General features: G+C 37.6%; 2 protein-coding genes across 3 annotated transcripts in view; one reads left to right on the top strand and one right to left on the bottom strand.

The window, feature by feature from the left end:
- LOC123008049 (protein neuralized) overlaps positions 1-10,407 on the top strand; it is a 30,447-nt gene extending 20,040 nt beyond the window's left edge. The window contains exons 1-4 of one of the 2 annotated variants that reach the window (XM_044403626.1): positions 686-950; positions 7,623-7,795; positions 7,853-9,265; positions 9,376-10,407. In XM_044403626.1, the coding sequence (XP_044259561.1) occupies positions 827-950; positions 7,623-7,795; positions 7,853-9,265; positions 9,376-9,621 (1,956 nt within the window). In that variant the 5' untranslated portion in view covers positions 686-826 and the 3' untranslated portion in view covers positions 9,622-10,407. Of the gene's footprint in view, positions 1-685; positions 951-7,622; positions 7,796-7,852; positions 9,266-9,375 lie in introns of those variants that run through there. The other variant, XM_044403627.1, reaches the window with a different exon arrangement.
- LOC123008051 (NADH-ubiquinone oxidoreductase 49 kDa subunit-like) lies at positions 9,999-12,313 on the bottom strand. The gene is made up of 8 exons (XM_044403628.1): positions 11,984-12,313; positions 11,548-11,937; positions 11,331-11,494; positions 11,158-11,277; positions 10,817-10,946; positions 10,530-10,767; positions 10,426-10,483; positions 9,999-10,257 (listed from the first exon to the last, which is right to left on the bottom strand). The coding sequence occupies exons 1-7, from the start codon at positions 12,266-12,268 to the stop codon at positions 10,446-10,448; spliced, it is 1,365 nt and encodes a 454-aa protein (XP_044259563.1). The 5' UTR covers positions 12,269-12,313; the 3' UTR covers positions 9,999-10,257; positions 10,426-10,445.
- Between the last annotated feature and the right edge of the window lie 19 nt (positions 12,314-12,332).

The raw sequence follows: 12,332 nt of genomic DNA, 5'->3' as shown, positions 1-12,332 counted from the left end.
AATCCTACGTGGATCCTTGTATAATTTGTGTTAAAGGTACATTATGTTAGTATGTTTTTGTATAAATATATGTAATAAGTTTAAACTTGGCACCAACTTAGACAGACAATTGTATAGATGCAAGATACTAGATTTTTTTGGATGAAATTTTTCCGTAAAATACTTATAATTTTGTATTGGGCAAGCGGTCTCTTTCATTAACTTATAACATAAAAATTTTGCTATGAGAGATGGAGCCCTAGAAGGCTCTAAAGTCAAAAGTCTATCCCGCTGGTCTGTCTCTGTCTTATTTTTCAACAAAAAAGCCTTATCCTTGTTAGTAGTAGTATTACATATTTGTTTTATTATTTTCAAAATGCGTTTACTTAATTTTAGTAGCTGTAGCCTAATAGTATGTTTTTTGTGGCTTCTCTTATCAAATCAAACCACCAAATTTCGGAAGTGTCATATCCCTCCATCCTGGGGGCAATTTTCACATCCAACAGGTAAAACGAAGAATAGGTAAACACAGGTAAGCTAAGATAGGGTGTCACATCTGTCCGCGCCGGCTGCAAAGGCACCAGGCGTGTGGCACCGATCTGATTGGTTCACGGCTCGTGGCCGCAGCTGTTTTCTCCCCACTCTTCTCCAATTCTTACACATTTCAAGCTATAAGCTCTGAAAATTATTTCAGTCCTTCTGGAGTCCTCGGAAGGAGTGGTGTTACAAATCTTCTTCAATTTCGCGTTCATTTCTTACAAATTTTTTTGGTCTAGTCTTTGGTGTTTCTTGGTGTAATGGAACTCAGTGTTAGTGAATAGAAACTTTTCGTGATCGTGTTATCTTGATGGGGATATCTGAAAATAAAACTTGCAACTGCAAAGCCGATAAGGTCAAAGGGGACGATATCTTTTCACCTTTGAAAGGAAAAATGAAGGTCCTTAAGAAAATCAAAAGGCGGATGGGATTAGGTAATTCCTTATAACTGTATTCACGAAATTTCGCATGTTCAAGTAGGTTTTTTTTAACGGGAACACAATGCGTACGGGAAACGGAAGTCTATTATGCCGCCCCCTTATCTTTACGATGATAATAAGTTATGACCCACGGAATTTTCATGCACTACACGAATCTGAACCACTCTATTTATCATCGTAATCTTAAAGCTTGAACAGATTATTTCAGTTATCAATGGTTTTACTGATTTGTTTGGTAGCATGGAACGTTTTTCTTGCAAACGAGGGAAAAAGATCAATAGATTTATTGTGTGGCTTCTCCACAAGCTAGAAGATTATTTCAAATTACATATTCTGAAACCGACAGGAAATGGAGGAGTTTGAGTCGGAAACAATTAACAAATATGTATGTTATTATATTTCGCAATTATTGTGTGAGTAACTCGTTACAGTTATTTCTTAGTAAAAAGCGAAAGCAAATAACTTATTATGCAAGTCATATTGTTACTCTTCATTTTTGCCTTCTGTGACAATAGCAGTCTTCATCATCTTGATTTGTCCTTGTTTTTAACAAAACAGCGTTTATGATTCTTACAGTCCTCTGTTAGAGAAAGATTACCAGTCAAGTATCATTATTCAGACAAAGAAAGAAAATAACAGGCCAATCCAAGCTTCGGTGTTATTTAGATTTGACAAATTCATTTGAGAGGAAACTTTACGCCCTCGAGTATTAGTTTTTGCCTCTTTTAAATTAATAAAAGATTCATTTTAATTTAGATTTCTCATTATTTTATCATATTTTTAAGGTCATAGAATTTGCACTTACTTTTTTTGTGTCGTTCTTGAACTAATGAATCAGGTTGAAGTTTAGGAGTCCTACAATCAATCTGTTTTAAGAAATAAAGTCTTTTCAAATAAACTTGTAAAATTTAAAAAAACGGGCATAGTTTTTCCAATGATAGTTTAGACTTTTTCAACACATTAAATTCGGAATAAATCATCATTAAGAAGTGAATTTGTGTAGGCCCAATATTCTAATGTAAAATTACGCGAAAAACAATTCCTTTGTATTTATTGTTGCTATTTTTTTAAGAAGAACCTATTTAAAATCCGGATTTATTTATCGCTGAAACTTTTGTGCCACAGTTATGTATTATTCATCCAATTTTGTATTTTCTGTGTTTTGGGTAGTGTCTGTTCTTGTTCTTCAAACAATAAAACTTCTCATTTTTAATTATTTTTTCCGGCATCTGCTCTTTGATCTTTTTACGTTCCATTATCATTTCCTTTTAAACGTTGTTTTGTTGAAGCTCTTGATTAACATTTGTCTTCTTAACTCCATATTGTAATTTAAAAATACTCCACACACTATGAAATGAAAATGAAATGAGGATGTAAAGGTCAGAAAGTCGTAAAATAAGTGAAATGTCAAAACTTGTATATTAAAATGTGTAATATAAAGGTTACTGAATATTAGATTGCTGAAAGTCGATATCCATTTGATAGAATCTAATCTGTTCGTTAAAAAAATAAATGGCAAAATCTTTAAAGGTTGTTTGGGAGCTTTGAACCTGGCAGCTCGTAAATGTTTTTCAAAAATTACATTAAAAAGAAGTATGGTTATAATAGTGATGATAAAAAAGCAGTCTCTTGCTGATTACATAAATGGTAATATTTACGGTGTTAATTCCATCAAGTTGATAAATGACGCTAATTCGAATATGATTGGCGGTCAGTGTCTCGGAACGGCTTAATGAGCACTTTGAAGAGCCGAAGATGACAGAAAACGTTTAGTGAGGATCTTGGGAAAAAGTGAACGCTTTTAAAAGATTCAATCCCAGCCAACACATCTAATAAAATTAATGAATCCGAGTCGAATGCGTGTTACACAAAACTTGTACGAATCTCGCTCAGTAATTGATAGTTTCTTAAATATGAGCCTCATAAGAGTTAATATCGCTTGCATTCCGCCGACGTTACCTAAATGTTAACTACACGAACACGACTCTTCGGTTCCCACGGTACAGTAGCTCTCAAGACTTTCTATATCGTCGGTTATTGAGGTATCTTCAACGCTTGGGTTCCGTGTTAGCTTTGTCTGATTCAGTGGCTCATCTTCACCAAAGAGAGAGATGAAGAAACTAGACTTACACGTTCGCCTCTCCATTACTTGGAATAATATTTGTTTATTATTTGTCAAGAATGTTAACTCTGTCTCAAAATCAACACCAGAGGAATCGCCGATAATTTGACTTGACTGGGTTGGGAGAAAGAACTGACAAATTTTCCCATGATACTTAATGACGATAATTTCCAAACCAAACCGGCGATTTAGCAAATTTACCTGTGAACTATTGACCCACTCGTCGGATTTAAACGAAGATGAAAGTCGGTTCAAACCTTCAAAATTCCGTTTCTTCATACGAGCACATGCCCTTGCACCCATTGCAGCCGTTACAAAATCCACCCTCCTTTCTATGCTTGGCTGGCTATTCATGAACCAACATTGTATACACAACTATTGAATGATAGTCCTCAATATCTTTTGATTATCAAACAATTTATGACACCTTCCTGTTCTACTTTTCTTTTGCTGATTATTTGTAATTATGATCCAGCAGACCAGAGACTATTTTTGGTCCAAAGTCATGAGTCAGGCCAAATTCAACACAAATATTTTGGAATTTTCGCACAGTTTATTTAAATGTCAATCGATGCAACTGTGTTGGGTCGGAACCACTTGAAATATTCTTGGCGCATCGTTAATTCCAGTAATAGAGGAAGTGGAGAAATTTCGTTAACCCCCTCGAAAACACGTGTCACACATCGATAAATACACGTGTCGCATATTTGAGACACGTGCTAGGTGATTAATTAGTCAGTTTGCTGAAGATTTGCTGGCTCTAGGTAAAATCTTGGCAGGTGTACAAGTATTGATCTATTTCTGGTTCAAATATAAATTTCGTAGCACTCAATATTGATCGTCTACAAGTAAATTTACATCAAAGAAATGTTGCATATTTTCAGAGATCGTCAGTAAAGTAAACATGGGCTTTTACGTAATTTGGCTAAATTCAAATTTAATTCGGAATCGATCTTTTTATATAACAGAGCCATCAATAATGTCAAATCCCCAAAAAACCTTTCCTTTTGATTTCGCACTAACTAAATCGAGGTCGACAACCTCAACACTGCATTTTACAGTCTAATAAAATAGAAACGTAGCAATGAAACCACAGAACTTGAATCATCGTTTTTAAAATTGTGCACAATGTGGACAAAACGACAGTGCAATGACTTTGTAACAGGTGTGCCCATAATACATTTTTTCATTTCTCTAATCAAATTTAATTTAAATATTTAATGCTTTTTCTATTAACTAGGAGATGAGCTCAGTATGTGGTCTAGTCACTAGGCTGCAATAAATAGTACAACGAATAAACGCTAGACATTTCCTTGGGGTAAAGTGGGATGGGGTCCTAGACAAGCTTCGTGGGGCATGTGTGAATGCCTCACGGGACGCTGCTTCAACAGCTGGCATTCCCTCAGGTCCCCGGCCTTAAGAAACAACCACAATGCTATCAAAGTTGGTGCATTTAATGTAGTGGTTCTATTTTCGTCGGTTTTAGTGACTTTAACTCTTTAAATATTTGGACAATTGCGAAAATAAATCAACATTGTGGAAGAGCTGTTAAGATTTTGTTTGTTTGAGAATGATTCTTTGTTTCACGACATTCCAAATTTACCAAGTAAACATTAATTAACTTGTCTGGAAAGTGGGTGACTTCTCCAAACAAAGCCACGAATTGCAGAAGCTGTGCATTTGCATGATATGACTAAGTTGATTTATACGTTGCAGTAGCCACTAATTGTGTATTTACGTTGATGAGGTGTGCTGGTTGTTTCTCTCCGGTTGAATTTCCGGTCTCTTCATATCCTCCGGTTCTCCGGGCCGCTGGAGTCGTTGAGACCTCGCACGCACTGTCAAATCACTGCGCCTTGTCATTACCACGATTGGCTGCCCATCCCTAACTCTCATCCACCGTAAACACTCATTTATATATCCAGTTTAACAAAAGCCAACGATTATTATCTCTCATCTTCTCTTCCATTGATTAAGCACCGAGTCTGGTCACAACCTTGAAGCTTAATTAAGTTATTGTCGTCAATATTCGACGGAATTAAAGGTCATTCGGACCGAGTCCGACTCTGTATTCGAAATGCCCGAGATTGTTCACGATGATGAAAAAAATTGCAGCGATCTTTCTCACGACTCAACAATGGCGACGACCGCCGAGTCCCGTTTCGGAAATAAATACCGTAAAGTTTTCTCGAAACGAAATTGTCGCGCTTAATTAAATTCGTATTTCCGATTATTGCACTTTTTACACCGGATGTTATTTACAGATGGTGGATTAAGGTTTCTTTACAGGATGGGGTGCTACCGGATGAACTTCCGATGCCCTCAGGTAATTTTTCTAACCGTCACGGTTTTGAATCGACGGAAATTTTACTCCGAGTCCTTCACTGTCGTTCATTCAACACTTCCATTCATTCTCTTTGGTTAACTACTGTGACGTATGGATTGTTTTTCACAAACTTACCAACCAGAAATTTCAATATCTCGCCTAAATACCATCTTTATCTCGCAAATCACCAAACCACTAATTTTAATTTAATTACAGAAATTTTTTACTCAACATGGAAAAATTGAATTTATTAGAGCGGATATTAAAACGCCGAGACGGATATCAGATACCGACTTCAAACTAGAATCTTATCGCTTTACATAATTAAATTTAATCGTGAGAACGTTACCTTAAAGCTTTACCAAGGAATTATAATAATCAATCGGAGCTTATAATCTCATCAAACTACAAAATTATTAACACTACAAAGTTTAAATTATTTATGCAACATTTTCTTTGAATGACAGATTGAAGCACGTATCATAAATAACAATAAGAACTAAGAAAATTGCCATCTTGAGTAGAAAATGTACACATTTTTGAAAATGTTTCAGTAACAGTTGAATAAAATAGCCAACAAGAAAATTTATTCCATTTGTCAAAAAACACGAATGTGTATGTGTTTGGAAAAGATAGCAAAACAGTAAAATCAGGTCCAACTCATTTCAAATTCTTTTAAATAAAATAATTGTTTATTAATTTTAACAAGTGCCATTTCTAAGTCTTCACAATGAACATAATAATATAATAATAAATATTTTTTGATCTTTTATTTTTTCAGAGAAATAGTCTTAGAAATTGATAATACTAATTCAAGATAATCTTGAATTAATAATTAATGTCAGCAAATATCTTGTGCGAAAAGTGTGATATTTCTTGAAACTGTTTGCGTAATAGAAAGTTTGTTGATATTTTTTTGCAATAAGTATATACTAACATTAAAGATTGCAACTAACAGATAAAAATCGGATAAAAACCAAAATTATAATCCAAATAGTGAGAAATATCGCTCAGCTTTGAAAGAGCTCTACCAAACCAAAACCTCAAAACTATGTCAGAGAGAAGAGTTGTTTCAAATTTGAGCAAATAAGGCTAAAAGCGCGATTTGATTGAAATTTGATCGTTTGTTGTAAACGGAGCGTGGAAACGTCACAAAATAGAAAAATGCGATGGCTCGGTCGCATTAAGGCCAAGGAGAAAATGTCCATTTCCGTGCGATTAAGTTGAATAAAAATCGAAAGAAATTGCTATGGCGGCGCCTGAAATAACGTTATCTGTGCGTTCTCCACGAATAATTTCCTCCTTCATACGCATCACGACCGAGTCTCGAGATGAGAAGAGAGACCACCTCGTTTCTTATTGGTCCAGGTATAGCGTGGGAACTTCGCATCACACAAAGAAATTTAAAGATTTATCAAGCTGTCTGGTCAACACGGAAACTGCTCTTGTGCAGGTTTATAAAAAAGTTTACACGTCTGATAGCAAGTTATAATTAAAACATCGTTAAAATAACTACACAAGAATTTTTATATGGTGCCAGTGTCGAGAGGGATTTGAGAGGGTATTTCATTATGGTCGGCCTTAGGGGACTATTTTTGAATAGCAGCATGGAAATGCGAACACTTGACTGAAACCCCTCAGTGGTATTACTCACGCAAATGCACAAACATACACCCTCGTAGTCTTGCGTCATATGCCCGATCCTCTTTTTATCCCAAAGATTATCAAGGGAATTATTGCGAAATGAAGTTGTTAGGGGTCGAAATGTATTTATTTCGTCAAGGAAAAATTCAAGCGACAAAAGTAATTCGATACGGTCCTCCAACCCTCCGGATCTAAGCTCCACGCTCTTGCGCACGTGTCTTATGTAAACGTTTCCGGTATGTAACCGGATGAGATAGTCCTCGACTTGTATCATTGTTATACCTATTTGCATAATAACGTACAAAAATTTGCTATTTTACCTTGTTTGATTTGATTTTTTCCCCGAAAATTATGTCTTCGGAAGTTGACAAACCGGAAATTCGGGGCCGTAAACCCCTGTTTCAAAGACAGATGTGTTCCTCCCCTAAGGACGCCATATTGCAGATATACCTACGACACCTGGATAAAACTTGCGGCTGGGTACTTAACAATTCTCTATTTCTGGCGAATTTCCTTGTCCCAGATGGTACACACATGGCGTCTCGTACTAAATAAGCTTTTTCTTTTGTTACAGCTTCAAGGTCTGGATCTAATGGAGGTGGAACTAACAATTTACCCCCATTGCTATTCCACAATGTCCACGGGGAAAATATCCGAATTTCGAGGGACGGAACAATCGCGAGACGAGTGGAGAGTTTTTGCAAAGGCATCGCTTTCAGTTCACGGCCAGTCAAAGTCAACGAAAAAGTAAATAATCACACTTATATTGTCACTTGACAATTATTAATTGATGAATTTTTATAGATCTGTATCAAGTTTTTGGAAATTTCGAATAATTGGAGCGGCGTTATTCGGTTCGGATTCACTTTTAACGATCCGAGTAGTTTACGGTATGGACTTCCAAAATATGCTTGTCCGGACCTGACCAACAAGCCTGGTTACTGGGCTAAAGCCCTCCCTGAACGCTTCTGTAGTCAAAACACTGTTTTATTCTACTACGTCACTTCGACTGGTGACGTCCATTTTGGAATCAACGGTGAAGAAAAAGGGATTTTTTTCAGTGGTGTTGAAACGAGGGGTCCACTTTGGGCCCTGATCGATGTTTATGGTAACTCAACCGCGATCGAATTTGTTGATATTCGCCACCAGTTGAACAATTCTCGACGAAATATTGCATCGAATAGTTGCGAAAACCCGCCCGAAGATGTTGATCGTATCATTTATCGGGTGGAACAAATACATATCCAACAGAGGGACAATGAGGACTTATCTCTGCCACTCTTACGATATCAACCTTCTCAACTTAATTTCAATCCTATGATGTTGCACAGGACTCGAGGCCGCAATGTCCGATTCGGAAGTACGCGCAACAATGCGTATAGAACTGACACCGAGTTCTGTCAAGGCTACGTTTTCACAGCCAGGCCTTTACAATTGGGTGAACGTGTAGTGGTACAAATCCTAGCCACTGAACCCATGTTCCAAGGCTGTTTAGGTCTAGGCTTAACCTCGTGTGACCCTGCGACCTTACAATCGGGCGATCTCCCCGATGACTCCAATTTTCTTCTCGACCGGCCGGAATACTGGGTCCTCAGTCGCGATTTCGCTCGCAATTTAAACAAAGGCGACGAAATCAGTTATTGTATTTCACCATCCGGTGAAGTGCAAATCAGTCGCAACGGAGATAACCCTCTTGTGGTCATCCACGTCGATCAAACTCTCCGTTTATGGGCATTTTTCGACATTTACGGGTCCACGCAAAGAATCCGAGTCCTGAGTAGTCCGGCTCCAGTCTCCCCAGTCCGGAATTTCGAACGCAGGATAATCTCTCCCTCGGCCACCGAATCCATGAACAGCATTAATAGCCAGTCGGAAATTCGACGAAATTCAGTCATGCAATCGAATTCGAGATTGTGTTGTGTGGCGCCGGCCGATATTCAGGTCCAACCGGCAACGAACGGAGGGGCTGTCTTATCAGTCATCTTACCACCAGCTCACGCCAACTTCCTCAATCAGCAAACACAAACGGTTCATGTGAACCACCAAAATTCAGTTCACACTCCCAATGGACACGGACCTCATCCTAGTCAACATGGTGTTAGTTACGTGGGGCCCACCATTCCGATCTCGCCGGTTGGTAACACTGTCGTGGCGCCGGTGCCCAATCTGCCGCCGACGGGGACCATGATCTCCACTTGTAGCAGTACTTATGTCGAGGTAAGAGTTTTACTAATGTATGTTACAAATCGCTGTTGACGCTCAAGGTCAAACACACAGCATTTTGGAACAAACATTAATGTATTCTAATAATTTTTTTGTTGTTACAGCCGATCTCCGATTCGAGTTCGTACTCGACTCCGCTCGGATGGGCCGAACAGAACGGGGCGACGGTGGGCACCGGTACCGAATGTACGATATGCTACGAAAACTCAATCGATGCCGTCCTTTATATGTGCGGGCATATGTGCATGTGTTACGAATGTGCGCTGCAACAATGGCGGGGCAAAGGTGGAGGGCACTGCCCTTTGTGCAGGGCCGTAATTAGGGACGTGATTCGTACATATAAATCATAGACGCTGTCTGGTTTTAGTATTACTGCTAGTGAATAGCTCAAGAAGAGAGAATATATTTTCATCGTTTTTTCCAAGTTACTAAATGAAACCTAAGTTATTATAAGTGCTTCCATTTAAGACAACTGCCTAAAACCAGAGTTTTAAGTGCGGATGGTAAAAAGACTGAAACTCGTTGATTGGTGGAATACTATTTAATATATTTGTCCTGTCCATTTGTTAATGTGTTTATAACGTTTAGTTGTTTTATTCATATGGCTATTTTTAGTTTATAATAAGACCAAAGAGAGCAGTAAATTAGTCACAACTGCTGGATCATTTGTAGGTTCGCGGAGAGTGAACGTAGTCAGCTGCCGATGCAGTTTAAACTTATTTATTTATTTTTATCAGACACAAAATTAATCTTATTATTTATAATGCTCTTACAAAACACTAAATGTTAAAGATTTATTTGACTATTCTCAGCCACAACTTTTGTATCCCGACTTATTGTTGATGTTTTTGAGGCATTTTCTGAGTGTATAACAAGTGATAAACATTCCTATGAAGAAGAATTAAATACTTTACTGGCCAGTTCTTATTTTTAAATCAGGCATTCTTAAATGACTCCATTATCCGAAAACTGTTAATCTTCATTACCTGAAATTAGATTGACAGTTTTGACAATGGATCTTAACTTTTGTATAATAGTATTTCTAGTCATAAGAATGTACTGACTTAGTTCAACATGTTAGTTCAATTATTATACTATTATTCTTAAATAAAATGTTATCTATTACTAATTTTAAACAATATTTTATTCATTACCCTTTAAAAAAAATGTTGAATCATCGGTCTACATCGCCAAACACGATATCCAATGTCGCTGAAAGAAAAAAGTGTTTATGCGACATATTTCGGATGTGACTCACCAAGAATTGCAACGACATCGGCCAAAAAGTGGTTTTTTCCCATACGATTAATTCCGGAGAGATGTATAAAACTTGGAGTTCGTATTTTGCAACGATACGGTAGCGAACTGCCATCAGAAACCAAGTAGACACCAAATTCTCCTTTTGGATGCTCTATAGAAGTATATGTAGACCCCGGTGGTACATGAAACCCTTGACTAAATATCTTAAAATGATGAATAACAGCTTCCATAGATGACTGATGGTAAAAACTCGTAATTACATCGTTTATCGTGTGATTAATTTACCTTCATTTCTCGTCTGTTGGGAGGCGAAATTTTATGATCGTCCAATTTAACTTCTCCTGGTGGCATTTGATTGATAACTTGCTCTACGATACGAACCGATTGACGCATTTCTTCTAATCTCACCTTGAATCTAAGAGCATTAATTTGAATAATTCCCACTGTATGACTTCATTCAAAAAAACAATGAAAATAAACTACTCATTGTGAATTTTTTGCAAGGGCCTGAAAATCACTTCAAAATTTGTTCACACGTTAATCTAAATTGGAATATCACATGATATCTCTTGCGTAAAAGTTTTTTCTAATTTGAGAAAAATATTTAAGATCGATGTTGTAACAACCTGTCGTAGATGTCTCCATTAGAGCCAACAGGGACATCAAATTCTAATTCGTCGTAAATCTCGTAAGGCTTATTCTTGCGCAAATCCCATTTTATTCCAGACGCTCTCAACATACATCCGCTACAATTTCATCACATTTAAAATTCGTCTCCTTTCACGCTTTGTATTATTACGAAAATCCCGAATTGAGAGCATCTTCTGCCGGGACGCATCCGATATTTTGTGTTCGTGCAATAAAAAGCCTATTATCGGTTACCAAATCCTCGACTTCATCTATCCTTTCACCGAACTTGGATACAAGATTGTGAATATCATGCAAAAGTCCAATCGGCATGTCCTTATTTAAATGATTTGATTTTTTCAACAGTTTTAGTAAATATATGAATAAACCTGGTTGACGCCCCCAATGCGGTAATAATTAGCATGCAGCCGGGCCCCACACACCCTTTCGTAAATCTCCATCAATTTCTCTCGCTCCTCAAACAGCCAGAATAGTGGAGTAATTCCCCCCACGTCTAAAATTAGAAAAGACGTGGCTGCCATGTGGTTCATTAAACGCGTTATTTCATCAAACAGGACTCTAATAAATTTCGCCCTCCTTGGAATGTCAATATTGAGCAATTTTTCAGCAGCTAGACAAAATGCGTGTTCGCTGCACATGGGCGAGACGTAGTCCAAGCGGTCAAAATACGGAATAGCCTGGTTGTAGGTTTTATACTCAATGAGTTTTTCGGTACCTCGATGGAGGAGTCCGATATGGGGGTCGAGATGACGAACAATCTAAAATTATTAATTTAGAAAGGAATTTGTTGGGGATAGGACCGACTTCGCCGTCCAACTCTGTTATCATTCTGAGACATCCGTGAGCTGCCGGGTGGCAGGGACCAAAATTGATAATCATGTTGGTGACTTTACGTTCCAGAGGGAGTCGTTTTGCGTTGAAAGGGGGTAGTTTAAGTTTAGAGGTGAGTTTGTCAGGGTACATGACGGGACCGTCAAACTGTTTCATGTACTCGGCATCGGGGTACCAAGCGTGATGTTTACCCCTTTTTATTGATAATTGAGGAAAGGTTTTGAATTTGAGCAAAATTCGAAGGGAGATGTTTGCCATTTTGACAAGAAATGACACTAATGACAAAATAAAAATATTTGAACACGACCCCTTCGCACACTTT

Source organism: Tribolium madens, unplaced genomic scaffold (genome assembly GCF_015345945.1).
Source record: "Tribolium madens isolate multiple individuals breed KSU strain unplaced genomic scaffold, Tmad_KSU_1.1 Scaffold_3;HRSCAF=73;Tcas5.2_LG2, whole genome shotgun sequence".
Lineage (NCBI taxonomy): Eukaryota > Metazoa > Arthropoda > Insecta > Coleoptera > Tenebrionidae > Tribolium > Tribolium madens.
The sequence above is the reverse complement of the archived record's forward strand: the minus strand, read 5'-3'. Positions and strand labels throughout refer to the sequence as shown.